Source organism: Schistocerca gregaria, chromosome 6 (assembly GCF_023897955.1).
Source record: "Schistocerca gregaria isolate iqSchGreg1 chromosome 6, iqSchGreg1.2, whole genome shotgun sequence".
Lineage (NCBI taxonomy): Eukaryota > Metazoa > Arthropoda > Insecta > Orthoptera > Acrididae > Schistocerca > Schistocerca gregaria.
Window position 1 is genome coordinate 311,853,496 of NC_064925.1, and position 18,607 is coordinate 311,872,102.

General features: G+C 40.0%; 1 protein-coding gene across 4 annotated transcripts in view; it reads right to left on the reverse strand.

Annotated features, from left to right (window-relative positions):
* LOC126278384 (oxysterol-binding protein-related protein 3-like) overlaps nt 1-18,607 on the reverse strand; it is a 277,416-nt gene that overhangs the window by 95,644 nt on the left and 163,165 nt on the right. For all 4 annotated transcript variants that reach the window (XM_049978472.1, XM_049978475.1, XM_049978473.1 and 1 more), the window contains one exon: nt 18,280-18,533. In XM_049978472.1, the coding sequence (XP_049834429.1) occupies nt 18,280-18,533 (254 nt within the window). The remainder of the gene's footprint in view (nt 1-18,279; nt 18,534-18,607) is intronic.

Consider the following 18,607-nt stretch of genomic DNA (forward strand, 5'->3'; position numbering starts at 1 on the left):
TTTCTAGCAGCCCTCGTCTTTTTACCTACTTGATCCTCTGCTGCCTTCACTACTTCATCCCTCAGAGCTACCCATTCTTCTTCTACTGTGTTTCTTTCCCCATTCCTGTCAATTGTTCCCTTATGCTCTCCTTGAAACTCTGTACAACCTCTGGTTCTTTCAGCTTATCCAGATCCCATGTCCTTAAATTCCTACCTTTTTGCAGTTTCTTCAGTTTTAACCTACAGGTCATAACCAATAGATTGTGGTCAGAGTCCACATCTGTCCCCTGGAAATGTCCTACAATTTAAAACCTGATTCCTAAATCTCTGTCTTACCATTATATAATCTATCTGATACCTTTTAGTATCTCCAGGATTCTTCCATGTATACAACCTTCTTTTATGATTCTTGAACCAAGTGTTAGCTATGATTAAGTTATGCTCTGTGCAAAATTCTACCAGACAGCTTCCTCTTTCATTTCTTAGCCCCAATCCATAATCACCTACTATGTTTCCTTCTCTCCCTTGTCCTACTGACGAATTCCAGTCACCCATGACTATTAAATTTTCGTCTCCCTTCACTACCTGAATAATTTCTTTTATCTCATCATACATTTCATCAATTTCTTCATCATCTGCAGAGCTAGTTGGCATATAAACTTGTACTACTGTCGTAGGCATGGGCTTTGTGTCTATCTTGGCCACAATAATGCGTTCACTATGCTGTTTGTAGAAGCTTACCCGCATTCCTATTTTCCTATTCATTATTAAACCTACTCCTGCATTACCCCTATTTGATTTTGTATTTATAACCCTGTATTCACCTGACCAAAAGTCTTGTTCCTCCTGCCACCGAACTTCACTAATTCCCACTATATCTAACTTTAACCTATCCATATCCCTTTTTAAATTTTCTAACCTACCTGCCCGATTAAGGGATCTGACATTCCACGCTCCGATCCGTAGAATGCCAGTTTTCTTTCTCCTGATAACGACGTCCTCCTGAGTAGTCCCCGCCCGGAGATCCGAATGGGGTACTATTTTACCTCCGGAATATTTTACCCAAGAGGACGTCATCATTTAATCATACAGTAAAGCTGCATGTCCTCGGGATAAATTATGGCTGTAGTTTCCCCTTGCTTTCAGCCGTTCGCAGTACCAGCACAGCTAGGCCGTTTTGGTTAATGTTGCAAGGCCAGATCAGTCAATCATCCAGACTTTTGCCCCTGCAACTACTGAAAAGGCTGCTGCCCCTCTTCAGGAACCACATGTTTGTCTGGCCTCTCAACAGATACCCCTCCGTTGTGGTTGCACCTACGGTACGGCCATCTGTATCGCTGAGGCACACAAGCCTCCCCACCAACGGCAAGGTCCATGGTTCATGGGGGGGCAATTTAAAATATTTCCCATTATAAAACAAATGTAATTTCAGCTAGAACTTCAGAGGTGGTGTGCACAAAAACTTATGATGTGACACAGAAAAACCAAAATCAGATCTGAAATTGCAATGAAAAATACTTTAAACATTACCTAAATAATCAATTTTTGACAGTATACAGTAATTCCTCCCCATGAACCATTGACCTTGCCTTTGGTGGGGAGGCCTGTGTGTCCCAGTGATACAGGTAGCCATACCGAGGGTGGAGGGTTATCTGTTCAGAGACCAGACAAATGTGTGGTTCCTGAAGAGGGGCAGCAGCCTCTTCAGTAGTAGCAGGGGCAACAGTCTGGATGATTGACTGATTTGGCCTTGTAAAATCAACCAAAATGGCCTTGCTGTGCTGATACTGCGAGCGGCTGAAAGCAAGGGGAAACTAAAGCCTTAATTCTTCTCGAACATATGCAGCTTTACTGTATGGTTAAGTGATGATGGTGTCATCTTGGGTAAAATATTCTGGAGGTAACACAGTCCTCTATGTGGATATCCAGGCGGGGACTACTCAGGAGGATGTTGTTATCCGGAGTAACGAAAGTGGCATTCTACGGATCGGAGCGTGGAATGTCAGATTCCTTAATCAGGCAGGTAGGTTAGAAAATTTAAAAAAGGAAATGGATAGGTTAAAGCTACATATAGTGAAATTAGTGAAGTTCAGTGGCAGGAGAACAAGACTTCTGTTCATGAAAATGCAGGGTTATAAACACAAAATCAAATAATGGTAATGCAAGAGTAAATATATTAAAAACAAAGATTCCAAGACTTACCAAGCGGGAAAGCGCCAGCAGACAGGCACAATGAACAAAACACACAAACACACACACAGAATTACTAGCTTTCGCAACCGATGGTTGCTTCTTCAGGAAAGAGGGAAGGAGAGGGAAAGACGAAAGGATGTGGGTTTTAAGGGAGAGGGTAAGGAGTCATTCCAATCCCGGGAGCGGAAAGACTTCCCTTAGGGGGAAAAACGGATAGGTGTACACTCGCGCACACACACACATATCCATCCGCACATACACAGACACAAGCAGACATATTTAAAGAGAAGAGTACATTTTTTAATGAATAAAAAAATAGGAATGCGGACAACAAACAGCATAGTGAACACATTATTGTAGCCAAGATAGACATGAAGCCCATGCTTACCACAGTAGTACAAGTTTATATGCCAACTAGCTCTGCAGATGAGAAAAAGATTGAAGAAATGTATGATGCGATAAAGAAAATAATTCAGATTGTTAAGGGAGATGAAAATTTAAAAGTTACGGAGGACTGGAATTCAAATCTAGGAAAAGGAAGAGAATGAAAAGTAGTAAGTGAATACGGACTGGGGTAAGGAATGAAACAGGAAGCCACCTGGTAGAACTTTGCACAGAGCATAACTTAATCATACTTAACACTCAGAATGGTGAAAGAAGGTAGTATACATGGAAGAGGCCTGGATACATTGGAAGGTTTCAGATAGAGTATATAATGGTAAGACAGAGATTTAGAAACCAGGTTTTAACTTGTAGGACACTTCCAGGGGCAGATGTGGACTCTGACCATAATTTACTGGTTATGAGCTTTAGATTAAAACTGGAGAAACAGCAAAAAGGTAGGAATTTATGGAGATGGGACCTGGATAAACTGAAAGAACCATAGGTTGTAGAGTGTTTCAGAGAGAGCATTACAGAAAAATTGACAAGAAAAGAGAAGAGAAGTACAGTAGAAAAAGAATGGGTAGCTATGAGAGATGAAATAGTGAAGGCACCTGAGGATCAAGTTTTAAAAAGACGAGGGCTAGTAGAAATCCTTGGGTAACAGAAGAGAGATTGAATTTAATTGATGAAAAGTGAAAATATAAAAATGCAGTAAATGAAACAGGCAAGAAGAAATACAAATGTCTCAAAAATGAGATCAACAGAGAGTGCAAAATGAATAAGCAGGGATGGCTAGAGGGCAAATGTAAGGATGTAGAAGCATATATCACTAGGGGTATGATAGATACTGCCTACAGGAAAATTGTAGGGACCTTTGGAGAAAAGAGAACCATCTGTATGAATATCAAGAGCTAAGGTGGAAAACTAGTCCAAAGCAAAGAAGGGAAAGCAGGAAGTTGGAGGGAATGTAAAGAGGGTCTGTACAACGGAGATGTAGTTGAGGGCAATATTATGGAAATGGAGAAGGATGTAGATGAAGATGAAATGAGAGATATGATACTGAGTGAAAATTTTGACAGAGCACTGAAAGAGCTAAGTTGGAACAAGGCCCTGGGAGTAGACAACATTCCGTTAGAGCTACTGATAGCCTTGGGAAAGGCAGCCATGACAAAACTCTTCCAGCTGGTGAACAAGATGTATGAGACAGGTGAAATACATGCAGACATCATAAAGAATATAATAATTCCAAATCCAAAGAAAGCAGGAGCTGACAGGTGTGAAAATTACCAAATTTTCAGTTTAATAAGTCACAGTAAAATACTAACATGAATTCTTTACAGACGAATGGAAAAACTGAAAGAAGACGACCTCTGGGAAGATCAGTTTGAAATACGTAGAAATGTTGGAACACGCGAGGCAATACCAACATTACGACTTATCTTAGAAGATAGGTTAAGGAAATGTAAACCTATGCTTCTAGCATTTGTGGACTTAGGGAAAGCATTTAAGAATGTCGACTGCATTACTCTTTTTCAAATCTGAAGGTGGCAGGTCTAAAATACAAGGAGGAAGAGGCTATTTACCATTTGTACAGAAACCACATGGCAGTTATAAGAGTCCAAGGGCATTAAAGGGAAGCAGTTGTTGAGAAGGGAGTCAGACAGGGATGTAGCCTATCCCCGATGTTATTCAATCTGTATATAGAGAAAGCAGTGAAGGAAACAAATGAAAGCTTTGGAGTATGAATTAAAATTCATGAAGAAGTAATAAAAACTTTCATGTTTACCGATGACATTGTAATTCTGTCAAAGACCGCAAAGGACTTTGAAGAGAAGCTGAATGGAATGGACAGTGTCTTGGAAGGAGTATATAAGATGAACATCAACAAAAGCAAAACAAGAATAATGGAATGTAGTAGAATTAAATCAGGTGATGCTGAGGAAATTAGATTAAGAAATGAGGCACTTAACGTAATAAATGAGTTTTGCTATTTGGGGAGCAAAGTAACTGATAATAGTTGAAGTAGAGAGGATATAAACTGTAGATTGGCCATGGCAAGGAAAGTGTTCCTGAAGAAGAGAAATTTGTTAACTTCAAGTATAGGTTTAAATATCAGGAAGTCTTTTTCTGAAAGTATTTGTATGGAGTGTAGCCATGTATGGAAGTGAAACATGGACAATAAACAGTGTAGACAGGAAGAGAATGTGATGCTATAGAAGAATGCTGAATATTAGATGGGTACATCACATAACTAATGAGAGGGTACTGAATAGAACTGAGGAGAAGAGGAATTTGTGGCTCAACTTGACTAGATGAAGGGATTGATTGTTAGGACACATTTTCAGGTATCAACAGATCACCAATTTAGTACTGGAGGGAAGTACAGAGAGTAAAAATTGTAGAGGAAGACCAAGAGATGAATACACTAAGCAGATTCGGAAGGATGTAGGTTGCAGCAGTTGTTTGGAGATAAAGAGGTTTGCAGAGTCTCTGGACTGAAGACCACCACCACCACCACCACCACCACCACCACAACAACAACAACAACATAAAGTAATTGGAGACACACACACACACACACACACACACACACACACACACACACACATACACACCAAGTGGCAACAGGAAAACACACACATAAAAGAAGTTTATTTTTACACAAGTCAGTGACTCCTCCTTCCAGCAGAAGGGTTGAAAGTGAAGCAAGAGGGGTGAGGGAAACGGACTGGAGGGGTTTAGGAAAATGGGTAGCTTTTGGAAAAGTCACCCAGAACCGTGGGTCAGGGGAGAATTACGGGTTGGGACGAGAATGAAACACTGACTGTGCGGCATTGCACCAGACGAGATTTGAAAACCTGTGAGCTTAAAGACGGAAGTCAAGGTAATAAGCAAGACAGAGATTACTGCAAAAACATTGTACACAAGTTAATAAGAGTGAAAAGCTAAGTGCATTGTATGTTACACAGATGGTAGGGGAACAGCAAAAAATAGACAAGTCAGAATATGAAATATGTAGAAAACCAGCACAGTGTGAAGAAAGGAATAGTTATAGTGAAGAAAAACATAGGCGGAATAAATTAACATATATTAAGGCTAGGTAGGTGGCAACCCAAGGATGTGCAGAGTTCGGAGAAACTGACGTCTGGGGGAAGGATTCAAATAGCATGTGTGGTGAAACAGCCACTGATGTTACAACTGTCATGTTGTAGAGCATGCTCTGAAACAATATTGGGTGTTGCTGGTATACACCCTCCACTTATGCCCATTCATCCTAACTGATAACCCGGTAGTAGTCATACTGATGTAAAAGGTCGAACAGTGTTTACATAACAGCTGGTATATGATGTGTTGTTTCACAGGTGGCTCTCCCTTCGATGGGACCTGTTTTGCCAGTTACAGGACTGATATAGGTGGTGGTAGGAGGGTACATAGGGCAAGTCTTGCAGCAGGGACATCACAGAAGGGAGACAGGTACAGGAGCATAGGGTCTGACAAGGATATCATAGAGCTTGGAAGTTATTCTAGGTGTGGTGGGCAAAATCTCAGACTGAGTGGATTTCATTTCAGTGTATGATTTTAGGAAGTCATGGCCTTGTCAAAGTAATCTGCTGTTGAAATAGGCTGGTAAGTTAATTATGCCCAGTGAAAGCTGAGGTGAGAACGGTGGTGCACTGCTGTAAAGCGTCTGCATCCAAACAAATATGTTTGCCACGAATTCCAAGGCTATATAGGGGAGAATGTTTGACATGGAAAGGATGGCCACTGTTAATATGTAAGTTTGTCATTTGTTAGTAGGGGTAACATGGACAGAAGTGTGTAGCTGGCCTTTGGTGGGGACAAGATCAACATCACGGAAAGTTGCATGGGATTCAGAATAGGATCAAGTGAAATTTGACTGGGAGAAGGTGTTTAAAAATTACTGGAATTTTAACAGGTCAGTCTCACTACGAGTCTGTATGGCAAAGATGTCATCAATGTATGTAAACCAAATCAGGGCCTGAAGGCTTATAGAACCCTGAAAAGCCCCCTCCAAGCAACCAATGACAAGATTGGCATAGGAAGGAGCCATACTGGTTCCCATGGCCATACCCCTGATCTGTTTGTATGTCTGTCCCTCAAATGTGAAGCAAATGTTGGTAAGTACTAAGATCCCTGCTCTGTGATTCAAACTGACCTGCAGTTCCTCGTTAAAACCTCAGGCCCCTCACAAGGACTAACACCTCAATCCATACAACTTCTTACCCCACCCAAACCACGCACCCAAAAGTTTTACCTTCTTCCTAAGATCTGCAAATCCAATCATCCTGACGGCCCTATAATTGCTGGCTTCAAAGCACCCACTGAATGTATATATGCCTTAGTTGATCAGCACCTGCAACCCTTACTAGAAAGACTTCCCTCCCATATTAAACACACCAGCCATTTCCTAGATTGTCTGAAATCCATGCCCATCCCACTTCCACCATATAGCTTGCTTATCACCATTTATGCCACCTCCCTCTACACCAACATCCCCCTTGTACATGGTTTGTCTGGTGCTTAACATTTCCTCAGTCAGCACCGACCTGATTCCAAACCTATGACATCCTTCCAACACACCTTAATCAACTTTATACTTACCAACAACTACTTCACCTCTGAGGCAACAACTACTTCACCTCTGAGGAGCAGACACACAAACAGATCAGGGGTAGAACAATGGGAACCAGATGGCTTCTTCTTATGCCAAACTTTTCACGGTTCACTTGGAGAACGCCTTTTTTTTTTTTTTTTTTTTTTTTTTTTTTTTTTTTTTTTTTTTTTTTATCCATAAGCCTTCTACCTCTCATTTGTTTTAGATACTTTGATAACATCTTTGTCATACACGCTCATGGTGTGGCTGACCTGTTAAAATTCCTGGACTCTTTAAATAACTTTTCCCAATTAAATTTCACATGGTCCTATTCCAAATCACATGTCACTTTCCTTGATGTTGATTTTGTTCTCACTAGCGAAATATATACTATCAAAGGGAGAACCACATGTGAAACGACACATGGCATATACCAGCTGTTATGTTAAACACTTTTCAGCTCTAAAACATCAGCAGTTACTGGCTCACCACATGCACAATCTGGATTCTTCCCCCAGATGCCAGTTTCTCAGACCTCTGCAGGTGAGAACTAGCGTTACAACATGTCCTTGGTTCTCGCCAAGCACCTGTCTAAATTTATTTTAATTTCTTTCATCTTAGCATTTATTCACAATAACTACTCCTTCCTTCATTCCATTTTAGATTTCTACATCTTTCATTTTCTGACCTGTCTATTTTTCACCATCCCCCTCCCACCTCTGTTACGTACAATCAACTTAGCTTGTTACTCTTACTAACTCATGCATGATGTTTTTGCAGTAATCTCGGTCTTACATATTACCCTGTCTTCCACCTTTAAGCTCTCAGGTTATCAAATTGCGTCAAATACAGTCCTCTACAATCAGTCTTTCCTTCTCATCCCATCCAGTAAGTCTTCCCTGACTCCTGGTTCTGGATGACTTTTCAGATATCAGCCTCTTTTCCTAATCCTCTCCAGTCCTTTTTCTTCAGCCCCCGTCCTTCCCCTTCAACCTTTTTGCCAGACGAAGGAGCCATTGGCTCTGATATCTTGCATAAATATAACCTTTTTTTATGTGTGTATACTGCTGCTACTTTGTGTGTAGATTTTTTTTATCTATCCATTTGCATTATATTCTAAAAATTGATTATTTTCATTGGTTTATTTACAAATTACACTTTAACAATTTGTTTATGCTTTGCTATACTCCAGGACCTTCTCCCAATAATCTTTCGCCTATTTATTTGCTAATTTGACAGTTATTTTTTTTCACTCCCTCCACTTACCTTGTTTATACATAATTCTTTCACATTTTTGTGCATTTGTTTTATGCTAAATTGCTCCAATCGTCTTTACAGCCATATCCTACATTACTTTATTTCGCAAGTAATGTAATTTACAATTTCTCGTATAACTTTCTCTTCCTGTTTACCCTGTATTTTGTCTCTTTTCATGACTTACCCTATCGATGTTTTTCTTTTCCAATCATTTTTTCATATCATATATATCACTTTTTTGGTGATAAGTTCTCAACCACTCATTACCTCTTGTTAACCATATTCTGTTCTCACAATTTTCGTATGAATTTTTCTAATTTTTTCCGAATTTTTACCTTGCTTTTCTTCTGTTTTTCTATCGTTTTCACCCTCTGCTTCTCTTTTCTGCCATTACCACCATTTCTAACATTCCAAACTGCTCTCTCCTGCCATGATAAATCCCATCATATATTACATCCATTCTTTTTGAAATCATGCTCTTGAACTATCAAAAATAAGGTCTCACATTCTGTTTCTTGAAACCTGCTTGTCCCTTGGAGTTACTCCCTAAGGCCTAACATTGAAAGTCCCTGTTTCTGGATGTAATTCTACTACAGACCAGGCTCTTTTACAGTTTCAAATACAGCAATATCTCACACTTACCGAGCTAATCTGTGAGCTATAAGCCTCATCTGCCATCTTCCATTTCACCAGACTTCTGTCTTCTTACAAAAGCCTGCAGTTATCTGCCCATCATGTTTCCTTGGATGATATCACATGCCAAGTGAACTTCAGACTGCAACAACATGCAAGACTTCACGTCAAAAAGCTATCCCACCTTTTCCTAAAGTATCTCAACAGTGGTGTGTACCTTCCTGTCCCTCTGCAGCTCAAACAGCCACACCATCAACTACCACTCCTCTCCAACAAACTGAGCTTGTTCAACCTTCTTAACATCCCTCAGTCTTCACCACTGCCTCCCAGACAAACAACAACTCATAATCATAAGTCACAACAGTGTATTGTTATCAACCTCTCGTCTAAAGCACTCTGCCTTCCTAAACTCTCTGTATTAGCCAAGAGTCTCACTTTCAGCCTTAAACCTGCATTTGTGCTGCTTTGGCAAAAGACCTACTTTCCTTCACACCTATTCTCAACTGGAAATATCACTTTGCTACCCAATCCCAAAACCTTTCCAACAGCAAACATGACATTAAACCCTGCCTTGAACAGTTCCAATCACAATCTCAACTTGATCCACCACCACCACCACCTCAAAATCATCCCTTATAAGACTTCCAAATATTCCTCACATCAGCATTTCTTCACTATCCTTCCTCAGATAACATGAGCCTAACCTGTCCTATGAGCCTAACCTGTCCTCTGCAGAACTCCAGGCTCATTCCCAACATACAGCTTCTGCCATCAAGATCCCATCCGTATGATTCAAACTGGCCTGCAGTCCCTCCTTAAAACCTCAGGCCCCTCACAAGAACTAACACATCAATCTATACAACTTCTTACCTCACCCAAACCATGCACCCACATCTTTTACCTGCTCCTAAGATCCACAAACCCAATCATCCTGGCTGTCCTATATTTGCTGGCTACAAAGCACACACTGAACATATATCTGCCTTAGTTGATCAGCACCTGAAATGCCACCTCCCTCTTTGCAACACCCCCCATATACACGGTCTGTCTGTTGCTTAACATTTCCTCAGTCAATGCCCACCTGATTCCAAACCTATGACATCCTTCTTTCTACCTTAATCAACTTTATAGTCGCCAACTACTACTTCACCTTTGAGGGACAGACATATAGACAGATGAGGGATATAGCCATGGGAACCAGGATGGCTTCTTACTATGCCAAGCTTTTCATGGGTCACTTGGAGGGGGCTTTCCTGTGATCCATAAACCTTCAGCCCTTAGTTTGGTTTAGATACATTGAGAATATCTTTGGCATATGGACTCAAGGTGATGCTGACCTGTTAAAATTCCCAGAATCTTTAAATACCATCTCCCAATCAAATTTCACATGGTCCTATTCTGAATCCCATGCCACTTTCCTTGATGTTGATTTCGTGCTCACCAAAGGCCAGCTACACACTTCTGTCCACATTAAAGCTAATAAAAACAACAGTACTTACATACTGATATTGGACATCCTTTCCATATCAAACGTGCCCCCCATCCCACCCCCACAGCCTTGGTATTCGAGGCAAACATATTTGTTCAGATGCAGACACTTTACAGCAATACACCACCATTCTCATTTCAGCCTTGACTGGACGTAATTATTACCCTACCAGCCTAGTTTAAAGACAGATTTCCAGAGCCATCGCATCCAATTCTGGTATTGCTGAAACCTCCAAAAAACAACTTTGGAACACACCACTCATTATTATATAGTACTATACAGGTCTTGAATGTATTAATCAGCTACTTCGACAAGGCAATGACTTCCTAAAATCATGCCCTGAAATATGAATTCTGTCAGAGATTTTGCCCACAACACCTAGAACAGCATTCCGTTGCTGTCCCAATCTCCGCAGTTCTGCACCCATCTCCCTACCCTATGGCCCATACCCCTGTGACTGTCCCCACTGCAAGACTTGCCCTATGCACTCTTCTACAACCACCTATATCAGTTCTGTAATTGACAAAACATATACTATCAAACAGAGAGCCATCTGTGAAACAACACCTCATATACCACCTGTTACGTAAACACTGGCCTTTTACATCAACATGACTACTACCACATTCTCAGTTAGGATGAATGGTCATAGGCAGCTTGTATATAATGACAACACACACACACTAACTCGTTGTAGAGCATGCTCTGCAACATTACAGTTATGACACTGTGTCTGTTTCACCACACGTGCAATATAGGTTTTTCCCCCAGACATCAGTTTCTAAGAACTCTACAGATGGCTCTCTGTTTTTGCCATCTATCTGGTCTTAAGTTACGTTAATTTCTTCTATCTCAGCATTTATTCCCAATGACTACTCCTTCCTTCACTCTATTTCAGTTTTCTACATCTTTTATTTTCTGACCTGTCTATTTTCTGACCTGTCTATTTTCACCCTCCCCCTCTGTTATGTACAATGAACTTAGCTTTTCCCTCTTATTAACTCGTGCATGATATTTCTGGAGTAATCTCTGTCTTGCATATTACCCCGTCTTCCACAGTTCTCAGGTTTTCAAACCTCATCTGGTGCAGTCCCCAACAGTCAGTCTTTCCTTCTCATCCCCTCCAGTAACTCTCCCCTGAACACCAGTTCTGGGTGACTTTTCCAAAATCTATCCCTTTTACTAAGCCTCTCCAGTCCTTTTTCTTCACCCCTCTTCCTTCCCCTTCAACCCTTCAGCCAGAAGAGGGAGCCACTGGTGCCAAAAGCTTACGCACACATCAAAAAAAGGTTCACATCACCTTGGTTCTGAGAGTTCCGGAAAAGTGGAATACAGATAAACATAAACATTACTTCTGTCCTTTTTATTGCTCATGAAAAGCACATATTGCACATTGTAACTCCATACAGTGAGACCTTTAGAGGTTGTGTCCAGATTGCTGTACACACCGGTACCTCTCTTACCGAGTAGCATGTCCTCTTGCATTGATGCATGCCTGTATTTGTCGTGGCATACTATCCACACATTCATCAAGGCACTGTTGGTCCAGATTGTCCCACTCCACAATAGCGATTCAGCACAGATCCCTCAGAGTGGTTGGTGGGTGACATCGTCCATAAACAGCCCTTTTCAATCAATCCCAGGCACGTTCGATAGGGTTCATGTCTGGAGAACATCCTGGCAACTCTAGTCATGTGATGTCGTTATCCTGACGGAAGTTATTCACAAGATGTGCATGATGGGAGTGCGAACTGTCGTCCATGAAGACAAATGCCTCACCAAAATGCTGCCAATATGATTGCATTATCTGTTGGAGGATGGCATTCATGTATCGTACAGCCATTATGGCACCTACCATGACCACCTGCAGCTTACATCAACTCCACATAATGCCACCCCAAAACAGCAGGGAACCTCTACCCTGCTGCACTCACTGGACAGTGTGTCAAGGTGTTTAGCCTGACTGGATTGCCTCCAAACACGTCCCCAATGATTGTCTGATTGAAAGCATATGCAACACTCATCGGTGAAGAGAACATGATGCCAAGCCTGAGCAGTCCATTCGGCATGTTGTTGGGCCTATCTGTACCACACTGCACGGCATCATATGGTTGCAAAGATGGGACCTCACCAGGGACGTCAGGAGTGAAGTTGTGCATCATGCAGCCTATTGCGCACAGTTTGAGTTGTAACATGATGTCCTGTGGCTGCACGAAAAGCATTATTCAACATGGTGGCATTGCTGTCAAGGTTCCTCCAAGCCATAATCCATAGGTAGAAGTCATCCACTGCAGCAGTAGCCCTTGGATGGCCTGAGCGAGGCATGTCATCGACAGGTCCTGTCTCTCTGTATTATCTCCTCCATGTCCGAGCAACATCACTTTGGTTCACTCCGAGACCCCTAGACATTTCCCTTGTTGAGAGCCCCACCTGGCACAAAGTAACAATGTGGACACATTCAAACTGTGGTATTGACTGTCCAGGCATGGTTGAACTACAGACAACAAGAGTCTTGTACCTCCTTCCTGGTGGAATCATTGGAACTGATTGGCTGTTGGACTCTGTTCATCTAATAGGCACTGCTCATGCATAGTTGTTTACATCTCTGGGCGGCTTTAGTGACATCTCTGAATGGTCAAAGCAACTGTGTCTGTGATACAATATCTACAGTCAATGTCTGTCTTCAGAAGTTCTAGGAACCAGGGTGATGCAAAACTCTTTTTGATGTTTGTATAAGTATAACCTTCTTTTAAGTGCGTGTTCTCCCGCCACCACTTGTGAAGTAGATTTATTTTATCTATCTAATTACATTACATTGTTTAAAAATTAGCTGACAGCCATAAAGCATAGCTAGAAAGTTTTAAAATGCAGCACTGTGTAATCTGTGATGACTTGAACACAAATTTCCTCACAAAAAGTAGAAACAGTGAGGACCTTTTGAATCTTGCTACATCATCCAGCTTAAGGATTGAAGTAAAAGCTGCTACCCACATAACAGATATTTGCGAAACAGAACTAGATCAGTTTCTACTCAAGATATGCTAAAAATGCACTTCACTAAAATTTTTCAATGCAGGCTTTAGTGGCCATTTTGCTAAAATACTAAGTCTGAAAATAAAAGGCATTATTGCTAAGAAAGTGCTTTTAAGAACCACATGTAGGAGCTTTTAAGAACCACATGTAGGAGCTATAGCCAGGATAATGAACTACTTGAGTAGAAAGAACAATGGTCACATATTTACAAAAACAATGACAGAAAAGAAAAATTCTACACTTTCATTGATACAATAACCTATTTCTTTCAAATTGCATTTCCACAGAAACTGTAATTTTAAAACAACCTGTTGGGTCACAAGGGGAATAAGGTTTTCATTCCAGAAAAAAAAAGACTTCATAAAATATATAACATGAAAAACTCCTCACCTGAATTACATACGTATTATGCAAAATATTACAAAATACTAAGAAAAGAAATTTTTAAGAAAACAGTAACCTATGTCATGAACAACATCGATTCAAAAATATGAGGTGAACAACAACGGCCATTTGTGAGTGCATCAATAGCATACAGACAGGAAACAGGAATTAACAAGAGTATTTACTGCTAGATGCAGGAAAAAATTGTTTTATTTAGTATTATTTATTTTGCCAGACTCAGGTTTTATTTTTGCCAAATTCAGAGCTATTTTCTTCATCACATCAAAGTTTGTTTGTGACAAATTAACCATTACTTTAAGACCAGATATGAAGCTCAGCCTTTAGGAGATTAGAAGTCAAAATGCAATTTTAACACTTGGTAAGGATCACTTAAGAATATTAGTGAACTGTTATCCTGAGATTTATAACGTTTTCGCACTCCAAAATTACAAATTGTGTGTTATTGTGTAAGCATCACAGACTTCACGTTATTTCACTAAAAACTGCAAGTTTCACATTATTTTTCATGTTACCACTTTCCAAAATTTTCCTGTCCCTATTCATTGACCCATTGAAAGCTTTTGATAAAGCAGATTATAAGCCTCTGCTGTCAAAGCATTTGACGTCTGTTCAACAACTGAATCAATTCTTTCCTGAGCAATCATAAGCAAGAACATGTATCAAGCACACAAATGCCAGTCTACAAACTATTTCTAAACAATTTTACAGCTATAAACTAACTAAATATGGTGCATCCCAAGGATCAGTAAATGGACCTCTTCTATTCCTTCCTTAAAGTGGATGCTAATAAAATGATCATATCTGCTGAAGACTCCATAATTCGATTAAAAGGAGAAAATAAGGAAGAATAGCAGAAACCAGTCTCAAAACAACTTAGCAACTGGACACATAACAATCAACTTGACATAAATAGTACAAAAACTAATGCACTAAAATTCCACAATGACCCCAAAAGGATATGTACATTCAGTTTGTGTCTATCAACAATGAGCTTGTCGTTAATAGTACAGAAATCAAATTCTTAGGACTGCGGTTGCAAAGCAATGCAAAATGAAATACACATATTGAGTACCTCAACACAAAACTGAGCAAGCCAGGTTACGTTTTGTGTTCACTAAAATCCTGCTGCAGTGAGGAAACAATGATGAATACGTATCATGCCTAATTTTGTTCTTGCCTTAAGAGGGAAAACTGCATTAGGAGCCTGATTCACACTGATTTTTTGAGACTTTTTTTGATCGGAAGAATTAATTAGAATTTAATCAAATTTTGACATCATTTCATTCATAATTCGAACAGTTTTTGTGAACTTTTTTGGATAATTTTAGCCAAAAATAACAAAGTTACACTGTGATGTCTGATGAAGGTTGTGAGCAATTCTGACTCTCATCTGAAATCTAAAAGGTTTTGTTTTACATTAATAATTTATTTTCCAAAAATATGGACCTCAATGCAGGTGAAAATAACAAAAAAAATTAAATTTTGTGGGTGCTGCAAAATTTACTTCAATTTTCATGACTTTTTCCCTCTAATTATGCAAAGAAAAATACCCTCAAAGTCATGGTATCATCCCACAAGTTCGTCCATATAATTCATAATTTTATAAAGAATCATACTGTCAATTTTCAAAATGAACGGTTCTATACTTCCTGAGTTAGACTGCATCCAAATGTGAAAAAAGCCATTGCAAGATAAAAATCTGCGATACCATCACCATATAGTAAGCCGCCTTCTTCCCCATAGCCTTCATTCTGCGCTTGCAGCAGTGCTTTCCAATCTTCCTTAGATTCCAGTGAACTACATATATTCTGCCAGCTCACGCACTGGTTATCCATTTGTTTGGCATAATTTGCGTGCCTGTTACAATTCCTGCTTCGTTCATGACCATCAGAAGGGATGAATTTCCTTCATTGAATAAGCCCGCTGCTAAATACAATGCCAATTCCATGACTTTTAGTCCAGACTGCAAGTGTTTAGGTGCTAATAGCCAAATAGTGGAATTAATACTTTCATTTGCAGTTTGTATATGGCCGCCTAAACATCTCTCCAGTAATTCATCCCTTGACAAATCTGTGCAAGAGCCTATACCTGATGTGCACTCGGTTCTATGCTCATAAAATCTAAATGAATGCGAATTTCGCCTTGAAATTTTGACAGAATATTCTTAGATAGTTAGGCTAATGATTTATGCAATTTTTAAAAAATCAGCTTTTTTGAATCTCTTAATGTGATTTCCCCTCTTAAATATTGGGTCACTTTCTGGGGAAAAAGTAAAGTGGTTATCAGCTCTTTCAAAGTGCAAAAAAAGGATACTGGTACTGGCATTCCTCCTTTACCATGTATTTACGTAAATGTAACAGGTAAGGACTGAAGATTATTAAAAAATGTTATATTTGTTATCACTTTACCACACAAAACAAAAACTTACATGTGACCAAATCAACATATCCCTGTGTCGAAACTGTACTTTCCACACGGAAGTTAAAACTTTATAAAAAAATTCTCGAAAATACAAAAGTAATAACTAGGGTCAGAACATTCAGAAAATTTTTAAAGTCATAATTACAGCATCACTGCTTTTCCTCCATAGACGAATGCTTAAATTTGTGAAGTACACTAAATAAATATTTCATGTATGAAATGTATTACTGTAATCTTAAATAAGTATGCATAGAAATCACAAATACTTATATACCAACTTGAACGATGCCTTATGCATATGTTGCTTTTGTAGACAACAGAAAGAATAAAAGACAATTTTACAATCTACCACAGATCAGTGAAGCTAATGTATCCATGTTTGATATTTTCATTTAACATATCCTACAACACCACAAAAAGTGGACTGTTGGACAGATCTTTTTAGCTAACAGAATTATTAGGCATTATGTTTAGGACTGTAAGAAGAAAACAAGTTAATGATCTGCTTAAACTTACTTAATCTATCATCTAATGGGAAGGCCACAAACCTCTCATTTAGCTGACATGAACTACTTGAACCAGTGGAGGATAACCGTGCACAGCATTTAATAACTATGAGCCGACAGTTTACCACTATGTTTGTATTCCTCTCTATCAGGAATTATATCTCAAAAGTGTGCCCGATATTCTGCCACTCAAGAAATAAAGTCACTGTTTCATTATGAAAATGCTATATTATAGATGGTCCATCCACATTAATGTGACCTCTGCCTATGTTCAACATAAATGTGCAATAATCACTCACAGACAGCAGATGACTCCATTGGTAGTGGAGGGCATATAAAGAATGTCGAGCCGACGCAGAAAACAGTGCACTCATTGTTGTAATGTGGAAAGGAGTAATTTATCTGTTGTCCAAAAGGCCACGATCATTGGCTTTCAGGCCAAGGGTGAGAGAATTTCGGAACTGGCCAAGTTTGTAAACTGTTTGCATCCGGTCATGTTAGAGTATAATGTGAACAGTAAAATGCACTATCCAAACTGGCAACAAGGCAACTGTGGTGCACCACAGCCCACAGATGACAGGAATGAGCAATAGCTGGGGAGATGTGGATGGCTGAATAGACATTCAACTGTTGAGAAACTGACTGCCCAGGTGAAGCAAGTCACTACCAACAATGTCTCCTCAATGACAGTTCAGCAAATGTTTCTGTAAATGGGCCTCCATAGCAGGCACCTGGTTCACGCATCCATACTGACAGCTGTTCATCAATGACGAAGGGTGGAATTTACATGCCAACACCGCAACTGGATGTCCACTGAGTGGCAGTGCATGTGCACAGTTCGAAGAGCACCAGGATGAGTTTACCATACTCCCCTGGCCACCAAACTCCCCAGGTTTAAACCCAATTGAGAATCTGTAGGACTGTCGAGAAACCTAGTGTAACTGACCACAGCACTGGAGTCTCCGCGACACCACATCCCTTTCAGTACCCTCCAGAACTTCACTAACACTCTTCCTGCACATCTTGCAACACTCCATGCTGCAAAAGGTGGTTATTTACACTTCTGACACATGGTGACAGTATGATTGGACAGTGTGCAAATGTGTTCAAAACAGTGAAAGAAACACAATTAAATGTCTTAACTTGAGAATTAGGTTTTGATGTCACCAAAGTTTTCAGCATATGGGTATCTTTGAGTGACCGCACCTGCTGCTGGCACAAACGGTAAAGTCTTCCTCGCAGGTAGGTGTTGTCACATACAATTTAAAACTCGAAAGAGCAGAAACGTCATAATTTTCTTCCTCGATCCCTTTCCAGTAAAACCAGCACAATGTAGAGCACACAAATTAGTGTATTAATTACCTCAGAAGCAGGTCCTATCGAGGAGAGGTCACTCAGATCTGCAACATCATGAATACGTTGCAGTCGTTGGCGTAATTCCCCATTTTGCTGTATTGCCTGACTCAGAGACGTTCGAAGAGCTGCAACCATTCCACTTCCAGATGTCACCATGCTGCTCGCATTTAGAGATCCACTGCTGTCAGACTCGATAGCAGATTTCAGTCGGTCGCGCTCAGTGGACAAAGTGTACAAGGCCGACTTGAGGCTGCTGTGAACTGTATACGGAACACACATTACGAACAAAACCAGCCTATTCATATCTTATCATCTTAATCGCGATTACAGAAGA